Source organism: Sinohyriopsis cumingii, chromosome 6 (genome assembly GCF_028554795.1).
Source record: "Sinohyriopsis cumingii isolate HCF-2022 chromosome 6, ASM2855479v2, whole genome shotgun sequence".
Classification (NCBI taxonomy): Eukaryota; Metazoa; Mollusca; class Bivalvia; order Unionida; family Unionidae; genus Sinohyriopsis; species Sinohyriopsis cumingii.
The window spans coordinates 32,860,308-32,873,887 of NC_142966.1; the positions used below are offsets into that span (position 1 = coordinate 32,860,308).

Here is a 13,580-nt window from a genome sequence, read left to right on the forward strand (position 1 = left end):
ATTGCTGCAAAAACTATGGCATTCGTTTCTTGGTGGTCAGGTAGAGTGTCAGTCTATTTACAACTTTGTCATAGTATCCATTCTCTTTTATCAAATATAGCTTGAATTACTATTGATAGTAGGTATTGCTAAAAATAGTAGCAAAGTATAGATGCAGCAGCCTTTTATGTCATTTTATTTATGTCAAGGGAGGGAACTCAGTATTAGGAAAATGATTAGAACTTACAGTAGTTATTTTCCATGGATATTGTTCCACTGAAAGCAACACTTGAAACAATTTGTACAAAATAATTTTAAAAGGAAATCAGAATATTTCCTCAAATAAGATTTCAAATAGTAATAAATTCTCTGCAGACATGAAATAATAGAACTTTGGAGTAGAGTTTTAAAAATTTCGTTTTAGGTCTTTGCGTTTCTGATTGTGAAATAGACTTTGATCACTTCCACTTACCAAGTCATCATTGTTTTTAATACTTTGATTTGCTTTTAAATGCAGGTTTAATCTTGCGTTAAAATGTTGGATTATTTCGGCCATTCCATCATCATTCACCAGTTTGGACTTAAATTGCCAGTTTGATTGACATCCTGTTTGAATGGGGTCGTACATTGATGATGAATTTTCATCATCAGTCAGCCATGCTATATTAAACTTTTGTTTAACTCCAGAGAATGAAAATCTCTTTGGGTTTTCATAGAGAAATGAAATCATCATTTTGATAGAGATCTAATTTTAAGAGCACAGAATTTTGCAACTTGTATTATCTTTGGTATCCTCGCATTTTCCCTAAAATGATAAATTTAAAATAAGACTTTTATAACATTCTTATTTGTTTGAAGATTTTTCTGTTTGTAGTTGTTAGTTTTGTGAATGACTGATGAAACTATATAAATGTGTTGCAGTATCAAAAAGCATATCCTGGACTCCCTTAAGTACAAGACTTCTGATTATGATTTGGCTTCTCATATAGTATGGCACTTTTGTTTATTCTTTGATGATGGAGGAAGTCAACATTATATTGAATAGAACTTGTTGGTATGTTTGACAGATGGTTCTGCATCAGGGATTGTGACAGAAAACAGCACATCAGAGTTTCAATCCAAAGGGTCTTGGGTTCAATAATTACTAAGGCCAGCTCAGGTTGGCTGTTGCCAAGTGTCCTTGGAGTTATATTCTTCCATATGATCATTTCCATTAACCGATTTATCATTGTTTTTAATACTTTGATTTGCTTTAAATGCAGGTTAAGTCTTGCGTTAAAATGTTAGATTACACCAGCCATTCCATCAACATTCACCAGTTTGGACTTAAATTGCCAGATTGTGCACAACCGATGGAAGATAAATTGATCTCTGCTTTCAGTATGTCAGTTCAGTTGACATCCTGTTTGAATGGGGTCGTACATTGATGATGAATTTTCATCATCAGTCAGCCATGTTATATTAGACTTTTGTGTAACTCCAGAGAAAGAAAATATCTTTGGGTTTTCATAGAGAAATGAAATCATCATTTTGATAGAGATTCAATTTTAAGAGCACAGAATTTTGCAAAGTGTATTATCTTTGGTATCCTCACATTTTCCCAAAAAGCATATCCTGGACTCCCTTAAGTACAAGACTTTTGATTATGATTTGGCTTCTCATATAGTATGGCACTTTTGTTTATGGTTTGATGATGGATGAAATCAACATTATATTGAATAGAACTTGTTGGTATGTTTGACAGATGGTTCTCCATCAGGGCTTGGGACAGAAAACAGAACACACTTTAGAGTCAAATTGGCTATAGGGAAAAGGTTGACAAAAGAAGGTGACTGTACCCTAATTTTCATGTTCAAATGCCTCTGTAGTCTCATCTGTTCATTACACCCATAATATCTTGGGCTTTACTTGATAACAATGATAAAAATTGATATGTGGATGTTTCTCAAGGGGAATAACTCAATGATACCAGATTTAGGTCAATTTCATCTTATTTTCAGGCTTGAGCTTCTGGTATTTTTCTGCTTTACCAGTCTCTATATTGACAGATACTCAAAATTTGCTTCTAGCAAGTGATGGTGGCACAGTTGATAAAACATCAGACTCTTTATCCAAGGGTCGTGGCTTCAATACCTACTCAGGCCAGCTCATATTGGCTGTCTCCAAGTGTCTCTGGAGTTATGTTCTTCTATCTGATCATTTCCACTAACCTTTTCATCATTGTTTTCAATACTTTGATTTGCTTTTAATGCAGGTTAAATCTTGCATTAAAATGTTAGATTACACCAGCCATTCCATCAACATTCACCAGTTTGGACTTAAATTGCCAGATTGTGCACAACCGATGGAAGATAAATTGATCTCCGCTTTCAGTATGTCAGTTTTGATTGAGATCCTGTTTGAATGGGGTCATACATTGATAATGAATTTTCATCATCAGTCAGCCATGCTATATTAAACTTTTGTTTAACTCCAGAGAATGAAAATCTCTGGGTTTTCGTAGAGAAATAAAATCATCATTTTGATAGGGATCCAATTTTAAGAGCACATAATTTTGCAATATGTATTATCTTTGGTATCCTCGGATTTTCACTAAAATGATAAATTTAAAATAAGACTTTTATAGCATTCTTATTTGTTTGAAGATTTTTCTGTTTGTAGTTGTTAGTTTTGTGAATGACTGATGAAACTGTATAAATGTGTTGCATTATCAAAAAGCATATCCTGGACTCCCGTAAGTACAAGACTTTTGATTATGATTTGGCTTCTCATATAGTATGGCACTTTTGTTTATGGTTTGATGATGGAGGAAATCAACATTATATTGAATAGAGCTTGTTGGTATGTTTGACAGATGGTTCTCCATCAGGGCTTGGGACAAAAAACAGAACACACTTTAGAGACAAATTGGCCATAGGGAAAAGGTTGACAAAAGAAGGTTACTGTAACTAATTTTCATGCTCAAATGCCTCTGTAGTCTTATCTGTTCATTACACCCATAATATCTTAAGGTTTACTTGATAACAATGATAAAAATTGATATGTGGCTGTTTCTCAAGGGGAATAACTCAGTGATACCAGATTTAGGTCAATTTCATCTTATTTTCAGGCTTGAGCTTCTGGTATTTTTCTGCTTTACCAGTCTCTATATTGACAGATACTCAAAATTTGCTCCTAGCAAGTGATGGTGGCACAGTTGAGAAAACATCAGACTCTTTATCCAAGGGTTGTGGCTTCAATACCTATTCAGGCCAGCTCAGGTTGGCTGTCTCCAAGTGTCTCTGGAGTTATGTTCTTCTATCTGATCATTTCCACCAACCTTTTCATCATTGTTTTCAATATTTTGATTTGCTTTTAAATGCCGGCTAAATCTTGCATTAAAATGTTAGATTAAATCAGCCATTCCATCAACATTCACCAGTTTGGACTTAAATTGCCAGATTGTGCACAACCGATGGAAGATAAATTGATCTCCGCTTTCAGTATGTCAGTTTGATTGACATCCTGTTTGAATGGGGTCATACATTGATGATGAATTTTCATCATCAGTCAGCCATGTTATATTAGACTTTTGTTTAACTCTAGAGAAGGAAAATCTCTTTGAAAAAATGGATGATCTTGATAGGGATCCAATTTTAAGAGCACATAATTTTGCAAAGTTTATTATTATTTGTATCCTTAAATTGTCCCTAAAATGACAAACCTAAAACGTAAGACTTTTATAACATTCTTATTTGTTTGAAGATTCTTCTGTTTGTATTGTTAGTTTTGTAAATAACTGATGAAACTGCTGTAATGTGTTGCAGTATCAAAGAGGGTATCTGGACTCCCTTAAGTACAACACTTTTGATTATGGTTTTATGATGAAGGAAATAGACCTTTCATTGAAAAGAACTTGTTGATATGTTTGACAGTTGGTTCTCCATCATTGCTTGGGACAGAAAACAGCACATCAGAGTCTCAATCCAAGTGGTCATGGGTTCAATAACTACTAAGGCCAGCTCAGGTTGGCTGTTGCCAGGTGTCCTTGGAGTTATATTCTTCCATATGATCATTTCCATTAACCGATTTATCATTGTTTTCAATATTTTGATTTGCTTTTAAATGCAGGTTAAATCTTGCATTAAAATGTTAGATTACACCAGCCATTCCATCAACATTCACCAGTTTGGACTTAAATTGCCAGATTGTGCACAACCGATGGAAGATAAATTGATCTCCGCTTTTAGTATGTCAGTTTGATTGACAGCCTGTTTGAATGGGGTCGTACATTGATGATGAATTTTCATCATCAGTCAGCCATGCTATATTAAAATTTTGTTTAACTCCAGAGAATGAAAATCTCTGGGTTTTCATAGAAAAATAAAATCATCATTTTGATAGAGATCCAATTTTAAGAGCACATAATTTTGCAAAGGGTATTATCTTTGGTATCCTCGGATTTTCACTAAAATGATAAATTTAAAATAAGACTTTTATAACATTCTTATTTGTTTGAAGATTTTTCTGTTTGTAGTTGTTAGTTTTGTGAATGACTGATGAAACTGTTTAAATGTGTTGCAGTATCAAAAAGCATATCCTGGACTCCCGTAAGTACAAGACTTTTGATTATGATTTGGCTTCTCATATAGTATGGCACTTTTGTTTATGGTTTGATGATGGAGGAAATCAACATTACATTAAATAGAACTTGTTGGTATGTTTGACAGATGGTTCTCTGTCGTGGCTTGGGACAGAAAACAGAACACACTTTAGAGTCAAATTGGCCGTAGGGAAAGGGTTGACAAAAGAAGGTGACTGTAACCTAATTTTCATGCTCAAATGCCTCTGTAGTTTCATTTGTTCATGACACCCATAATATCTTAAGCTTTACTTGACTTTTATAAAATTCTTATTTGTTTGAAGATTATTCTGTTTGTAGTTGTTTTGTAAATAACTGATGAAACTGTTGTAACGTGTTGCAGTATCAAAGAGGGTATCTGGACTCCCTTAAGTACAACACTTTTGATTATGGTTTGGCTTCTCATATAGTATGGCACTTTTGATTATGGTTTGATGATGAAGGAAATAGACCTTTCATTGAAAAGAACTTGTTGATATGTTTGACAGTTGGTTCTCCATCATTGCTTGGGACAGAAAACAGCACATCAGAGTCTCAATCCAAGTGGTCATGGGTTCAATAACTACTAAGGCCAGCTCAGGTTGGCTGTTGCCAGGTGTCCTTGGAGTTATATTCTTCCATATGATCATTTCCACTAACCTTTTCATCATTGTTTTCAATACTTTGATTTGCTTCTAAATGCAGGTTTAATCTTGCTTTAAAATGTTAGATTACACCAGCCATTCCATCAACATTCACCAGTTTGGACTTAAATTGCCAGATTGTGCACAACCGATGGAAGATAAATTGATCTCCGCTTTTAGTATGTCAGTTTGATTGACAGCCTGTTTGAATGGGGTCGTACATTGATGATGAATTTTCATCATCAGTCAGCCATGCTATATTAAAATTTTGTTTAACTCCAGAGAATGAAAATCTCTGGGTTTTCATAGAAAAATAAAATCATCATTTTGATAGAGATCCAATTTTAAGAGCACATAATATTGCAAAGGGTATTATCTTTGGTATCCTCGGATTTTCACTAAAATGATAAATTTAAAATAAGACTTTTATAACATTCTTATTTGTTTGAAGATTTTTCTGTTTGTAGCTGTTAGTGTTTTGTGAATGAGTGATCAAACTGTATGAATGTGTTGCATTATCAAAAAGCATATCCTGGACTCCCTTAAGTACAACACTTTTGATTATGATTTGGCTTCTCATATAGTATGGCACTTTTGTTTATGGTTTGATGATGGAGGAAATCAACATTATATTGAATAGAACTTGTTGGTATGTTTGACAGATGGTTCTCCATCAGGGCTTGGGACAGAAAACAGAACACACTTTAGAGTCAAATTGGCCATAGGAAAAAGGTTGACAAAAGAAGGTGACTGTAACCTAATTGTCATGGTCAAATGCCTCTTTAGTTTTATCTGGTGATGACACCCATACTATGTTTGGCTTTACTTGATAACAATGATAAAAATTTATATGTGGATGTTTCTGAAGGGGAATAAATCAATGATACCAGATTTAGGTCAATTTCATCTTATTTTCAGGCTTGATCTACTGATATTTTCTGCTTTACCAGACTCTATATTGACAGCTACTCAAATGTTGCTCCTAGCAAGTCATGGTGGCACATTTGATAAACCTTCTGACTCTTTATCCAAGGGTTGTGGGTTCAATACCTACTCAGGCCAGCTGAGGTTGGCTTTCTCCAAGTGTCTCTGGAGTTATGTTCTACCTGATCATTTCCACTAACCTTTTCATCATTGTTTTTAATACTTTGATTTGCTTTTAAATGCCGGCTAAATCTTGCAGTAAATGGTAGTAGATTAGATCAGCCATTCCATCAACATTCACCAGTTTGGACTTAAATTGCCAGATTGTGCACAACCGATGGAAGATAAATTGATCTCCGCTTTCAGTATGTCAGTTCGATTGACATCCTGTTTGAATGGGGTCATACATTGATGATGAATTTTCATCATCAGTGAGTCATGTTATATTAGACTTTTGTGTAACTCTAGAGAAAGAAAATCTCTTTGGGTTTTCATAGAGAAATAAAATCATCATTTTAATAGGGATCCAGTTTTAAGAGCACATAATATTGCAAAGGGTATTATCTTTGGTATCCTCGGATTTTCCCAAAAATGATAAATTTAAAATAAAAGACTTTGATAACATTCTTATTTGTTTGTAGTTGTTAGTTTTGTGAATGACTGATGAAACTGTATGAATGTGTTGCAGTATCAAAATCTATATGGGGTATTATATAGTAAGAAGAGTAATGAGTTTGATAGGGATTCATTTTTATGATCAAAGATTGTGGTTTTTTTTGGTATCCTTTGATTTTCCTTAAAATGGTAAAGCTGAAAGTAAGACCTCAATAACATTTTTATTTATTTGAAAAATGTACTGTTTTTAGTAGCTAGTCTTGTGAATGACTTAACAAATTGTATGAATGTGTTGCAGTATGAAGCATATCCCAACTCCTTAAGTAGTATACTTTTGATTATGCTTTCATGATGCAGGAAATAGACGTTTCATTGAATAGAATTTGATGGTATGTGTGACACGTGGTTCTCCGTTAGTGTTTGAGATAGAAAACAGTGGACACTTTAGAGTCAAAATAGATACAGCAAAAGGTAGACAAAATTAGGTCACTGTAACTTAATTCTCAACCTTGAATGACTTTTTAAGCTTAGTTTAAGCTTTTCTTGACAACCTCAATATCGTAGACTATCTTTGACCTCCTTCATCAAAATTGGTATGTGGATGTTTCTCAGGGGAATAACTCAATGATACCAAATTTAGGCCAATTTCATCTTATTTTCTTGCTTGATCTACTCGTATTGTCTGTTGTACCAGTCTGTATATTGACTGCTACTCAAAATAGTTTCCTAGAAAGCAATGGTTGCTCAGTTGTTAGAGGGTCAGACTTGTAATCTAATCCATGGATTATGGTTTTGAAAACTACTGAGGCCATGTCTGGTTAGCTGCTTCAGTGTGTCCTTGGAAATGTACTTGACTCTCATTTTCTTGGGATGTACTAGGGACCTCTTATTTTGAATATATGACACCACTTTTTAAAAACACAGCTTCAGCATTGAAATGATAATATACCAGAACCCTTGGGTATCAGCAAGATTCTTTTCAAGACCACTTAGAGCCATTTTCCTGGCTGATTATGGCATATCCCTAAGCTGTTTTTAACATGTTACATACCCCTCCCTTTCCCCAAACCTTCACGACTATGACCCAGGGGTTAGTCACACATCCTTCAAGACTGTAACCCAAGGGCTAACACAGTCTTCAGGACTGACCTAGGGGCTAGTAACACAACCTTTATGACTCTAACCCAGTGGGTAGTAACATAACCTTCTGTACTATGACCCAAGGGATATTAACATAGCCATCGGAATTATTACCCAGGGGCTAGTAATACAACTGTAAGGACTATGACCCAGGGGGTAGTAACACAACTGTAAGGACTATGACCCAGAGGATAGTAACATAACTGTCGGTATTATGACCCAAGGGATATTAACACAACTGTCAGGATCTAGAGGGTAGTAACACAATATCTGTTACATATTTTTTGTCATCTTGCTGCAACTGCTTGCATACATTTTGGTCCAGTGCCCCGAGTGGCCAAGTGGTCTAAAGCGCTCTCCATTATGGATCACAGACATCTCACCTCAGTCTGCGTGGGTTTGAGTCTCGGATTCGGCCAATGTGGGTATGTGAGAAAGCTTGCCATTAGCTTCTCGAGGGTCAGTGGTTCTTTCCAGGGATTTCCCGGGTTCTTCCTCCACCATTAATACTGTCCGCCATGTATAGCCTGTCATGTGCTGAAAAATGGCATTAAACCCTACAACAACAACAACATTTTGGTCCAAACATATTTTTAAGATCTGACTATTATTGCAGTTGTTAATTTAACTTTGACCCCTTGTCAGGGACCTTACGAATTGTGAATTTCAACTTATTGGTTTGGACAAACAGACATACAAGATGGAGGATATCACAGTATCCCACTACCAAAGCTTGGTGACGTTAAGTGATTGGGTTCAAAGTATTTTCATCTGGCTAGAGGTCAGCAACATCACATATCAAACACATCTTGATATCTGATTGGTTGTATATATAACACATCTGTTAATGCAACTTTATCTCTGATTGGTCATATATGTATCACATCTTTCATTGCAGCATGTTTTCTGATTTTTCACACATCTAACATCTGTTAGTGCATTCACAGTTGTTTTTCACAATGTGTGGAGGCTGTATATGTATGGGAGTTTTCTTTAAGGGTTTATGTTAAGGCTATGTAATTTTTTATCTATTCTGATGGGGTTTTCTTTAAGGGGTCACCAAAATTGCTGACGATAGACCCATGTCCCTGTGAAACTCGTTTGAAAATCATATTGAATTCATTCATTAAACTTGCTCTAACTGGAATATTTTTTTTTGCAAAATGATGAGATCAGCACTAGTTCCCAATGACTGTAGCAGAATGACTGCCAGTGCTTGTAAAACTGCAACCACTTTAATATGTTGTCTGAACACAGCTCCCACTTGTTATAATGTCCTTATTTGTAGTAAAATCCCAGATTTAATGCCATACTACTATTGTCCCTGTGATCAAAATAAAGCCATTGTGCTTGAATTGATCTATTGATGTATGTGATGAAAGACAACCATGGAACGCTTAGTATATCTCTATTTCCTTTCTAAAACATTACTGTCATACTATATCTACCATTATCATGAAGTCAAAAATAGGGTTTAATTTACATTGCTGTATGTTTGTTAGGCAGTTTGCTATTGTTGTTGCTATAACACAGTTTGGTGCATGATGTGGTCTTTCTCCAACTCTACGGCCTGACAATGAGGGAGAGCTATGCACGTGTGTTTGTAAATATGACCAGAAAATTCTCAAAATGAAATAAACTTTGTCCTTTGGTCCGAGAATCTGTTCTTTTCAAAGGTAAAGGGTATGCATAAATTATTAACTTGATTTCAGGCACATATTTTTGTGTATTTATGGTACATGAGACATGTTACTCTTGTAAGCAACCGTTATTCTTTTGTTTCAGAAACACAAGACAAAGAAAAAGAAACCTGAAAGTTTTAACTTTTCTGCCCTTCATTTGATCCATGATCCACAAGGTCAGTTGCTTGATAATTTAATAAAAGAAATATTAACAACAGTGTATTGTCATTTTAATTTCTTGCATAATTTGCTTAATACTTTGATCACCCAATCATGTTTTCTTTATGAAAAAGTAGCTAGAATAATGAAACTTTATAGTTGACTTATCAAGAAGTACTAAAGAGTTTGTTACGATTCGTGATAGGGTAAACTTTTAATACTATTGATATGCAGGGATAGAGCTGGCTTTGAAAAACTTGCCCCCCTCCCCCCATCACCAATCATAATATTTTATAGCAAGCAAGGAGTCAGTATTTTTCATATCTAATCATGCAGTAGTCAATGAGAATTGAAAAAGATAGGGAAGTTTTATAATTGCAGTTTGTAATATAAGATGAGTCATACATAATGCATACATTGATATCATTCATTTGGGAATTCGGGAATTAAATGCCCACCCCTCACCCCATTTCCTGGTATGCTCACAAAGTAAAACTTGTCAACAGGAGTTATAAAATTTACTTTTACTGGGCTTGGCTTGCTTTGCTGATAGCTAATTGCTTCCTAAACAGCATTTTAAAATGGATCACACTTGAACACTATTCCGGCAGCTGAAATAATCATGCTTAGTGTTTTCTTGTGTAAAATCCGACTTTAAAGAAATATAGCGACTGTTCACAAACTTTTCAGTAATCTTTAATACAATTGGCTTCAACATTCTCATTCAAAGCAGTGATATGTAATAACTGTTGTTCTCCTACATGCATGTCTTTGATTTATCTACACCAGGTTGTTCCACTTTGTGGTGTTTACCTATGCATATTAGCACAATGGGCTCACCAACTGCAGCCTTCAGACACTTATCATTAGCTATTGACAGCCAGTTACGGAATATGTGAAATGATGGTTTATACCTGACTTCTTTGCTTTGTAATTGCCGCTATTTAAACTACCAAAGGATAGTTTTACATCAGGTCCAGTCTTGACTGGTTACAGTTTATACTGCTGGATTTGCTTAGTATTTATACAGAACAGTCAGTGCTTTCAGTTTTTCTTTGAAGATTCGTTAAAACTATTTTTTGTGTACCCCCCAAAGGATTACCTATCTTTTGGCCAATTGTAGCCATACCTGTTACTGCCTTCAGAGGTTGGTTGATTGTGTATAGTCTGGTAGTATAACTATTTGATTGTATATAGTCTGGTAGTGTAACTATTTGATTGTATAGTCTGGTAGTGTAACTATTTGATTTGTATAGTCTGGTAGTGTAACTATTTGATTGTATAGTCTGGTAGTGTAACTATTTGATTGTATATAGTCTGGTAGTGTAACTATTTGAGTGTATAGTCTGGTAGTGTAACTATTTGATTGTATAGTCTGGTAGTGTAACTATTTGATTGTATAGTCTGGTAGTGTAACTATTTGAGTGTATAGTCTGGTAGTGTAACTATTTGAGTGTATAGTCTGGTAGTGTAACTATTTGATTGTATAGTCTGGTAGTGTAACTATTTGAGTGTATAGTCTGGTAGTGTAACTATTTGATTGTATAGTCTGGTAGTGTAACTATCTGAGTGTATAGTCGGGTAGTGTAACTATTTGTATAGTCTGGTAGTGTAACTATTTGATTGCATAGTCTGGTAGTGTAACTATTTGATTGTATAGTCTGGTAGTGTAACTATTTGAGTGTATAGTCTGGTAGTGTAACTATTTGATTGTATTGTCTGGTAGTGTAACTATTTGTATAGGCTGGTAGTGTAACTATTTGATTGTATAGTCTGGTAGTGTAACTATTTGATTGTATAGTCTGGTAGTGTAACTATTTGATTGTATAGTCTGGTAGTGTTACTATTTGATTGTATAGTCTGGTAGTGTTAACTATTTGAGTGTATAGTCTGGTAGTGTAACTATTTGAGTGTATAGTCTGGTAGTGTAACTATTTGAGTGTATAGTCTGGTAGTGTAACTATTTGATTGTATAGTCTGGTAGTGTAACTATTTGAGTGTATAGTCTGGTAGTGTAACTATTTGAGTGTATCATAGCATACAGTACTCAGGCCAGATGTCAGCATAAGCGGATTATAAAATAACAGTGCACTGTTAGGATGGTTTGTCAATATGAACCAAGAATTTGTTCATGTAACTCTAGATAGATTTTGGTGAATTTTATATCCAAGTTTGCAGCTTCTTTTCTTTGTGCCTTTGAATTTATCCACTTCAATCCCATGATTGTATATACAAGTTTTAATACCAAAAATGTTGTTGTCCCAAAAAATGATAGTATGTTCTGATGCTAATAAGGAAACAATGTTACAATTTGTGATATTGGCGCAGTCCAGCAGAATCCATGGTATGGTTACTTGATTTACCATAGGATAAAATGTCAGTGCAAATGGTATTGTTGCTTGATTTGGCATTAAAAGTTTACCCGATGGTATGCCATAGGGTAAACTTTTAATGCCAAATTTATGGTTGCTTGATTTCCCCTAGGGTAACATTGTAATGCTAATGGTATGGTTACTTGATTTTCCATTGGTAGTGGCATCACTAGGGGGTGCGGACTGCATCGGGTGACACCATCAAAATGACTGCCTATAAAACATTTTGAATATTTGTGCAGGAAGGAGGTCCATGTGGGTGACACCACGAGTTACCGCACTGGGTGACACCAACCCTAGCAATGCCACTGGTCATAGGGTAAACTTTGAATGCTGATAGCATGGTTACTTGATTTGCCATTGAGTAAACTTATGGTTACTTTATAAAATAGTATCTTCATCAGTATTTGTAATTATGTCATGAATGTGTGCCTTGAGCAACATTTTTTTTAATATAGAAAAACAGGTGTTATGCGTGACCATCTAACTAAAAGTAACTCGGCAGGTGTACCTGCTTGACAGTTCTCAAAGTAAGTAATTGTACAGAAAAATGGTTAGTTCATGGTCCAAATTTCTGTTTTGGTTGTGTGCATGTGCTTCCAAAAATTCAAGTATTCAGCACTCGCAATAAATTAATATTAGTTCCCAGTTCGAATGTTTTAGATACTGTGCCAGTATGAATGTATTATATAATGTACCTGTTTGACTGTATTAGATAATGTGCCAGTTTGAATGTATTAGATACTGTGCCAGTTTGAATGTATTAGATAATGTACCAGTTTGAATGTATTAGATAATGTGCCAGTTTGAATGTATTAGATACTGTGCCAGTTTGAATATATTAGATAATGTACCAGTTTGAATGTATTAGATAATGTACCAGTTTGAATGTATTAGATAATGTGCCAATTTTAATGTATTAGATAATGTGCCAGTTTGACTGTATTAGACAATGTGCCAGTTTGACTGTATTAGACAATGTGCCAGTTTGACTGTATTAGACAATGTGCCAGTTTGACTGTATTAGACAATGTGCCAGTTTGAATATATACGCTAATGTACCAGTCTGAATTAGATAATGTACTGTATTATGATTATATGGTCTTAAAATAAGTAATAGAAAAAACTGAGAAGCAACAAGCTTTAAAATTCAAAAATAGTTTATTTCCCTAGAATACAAAGTGAAAGTATAAAGAATGGAACTGATGGTATTGCAAAATATATCCCAAATTATCATAGAATTAGAGACACATGTCCTAATGATTAAAATTCTGAATAAATTAGTCACAAGCCAAATTTAATTCAAGTTTTGGAAGTGTAGTTGTGTCTTTGGTGGTCCATGTAGTGGTGATATGCCAACAGTCTTTTGTTGAATCACAATAGTACAATCCAAAAATATATCCTTATTTGAAATTTCACTATAAATTTGAGTCTATATTTGCAAGAATGTTATTTTTGAGCACTT

At 34.7% G+C, this 13,580-nt stretch overlaps 1 protein-coding gene across 1 annotated transcript in view; it reads left to right on the forward strand.

Annotated features, from left to right (window-relative positions):
* Positions 1 to 13,580, forward strand: part of LOC149796597 (protein SDA1 homolog) — a 79,595-nt gene that overhangs the window by 27,521 nt on the left and 38,494 nt on the right. The window contains exon 9 of the mRNA XM_089961320.1: positions 9,688 to 9,760. Coding sequence (XP_089817446.1) covers positions 9,688 to 9,760 — 73 coding nt within the window. The remainder of the gene's footprint in view (positions 1 to 9,687; positions 9,761 to 13,580) is intronic.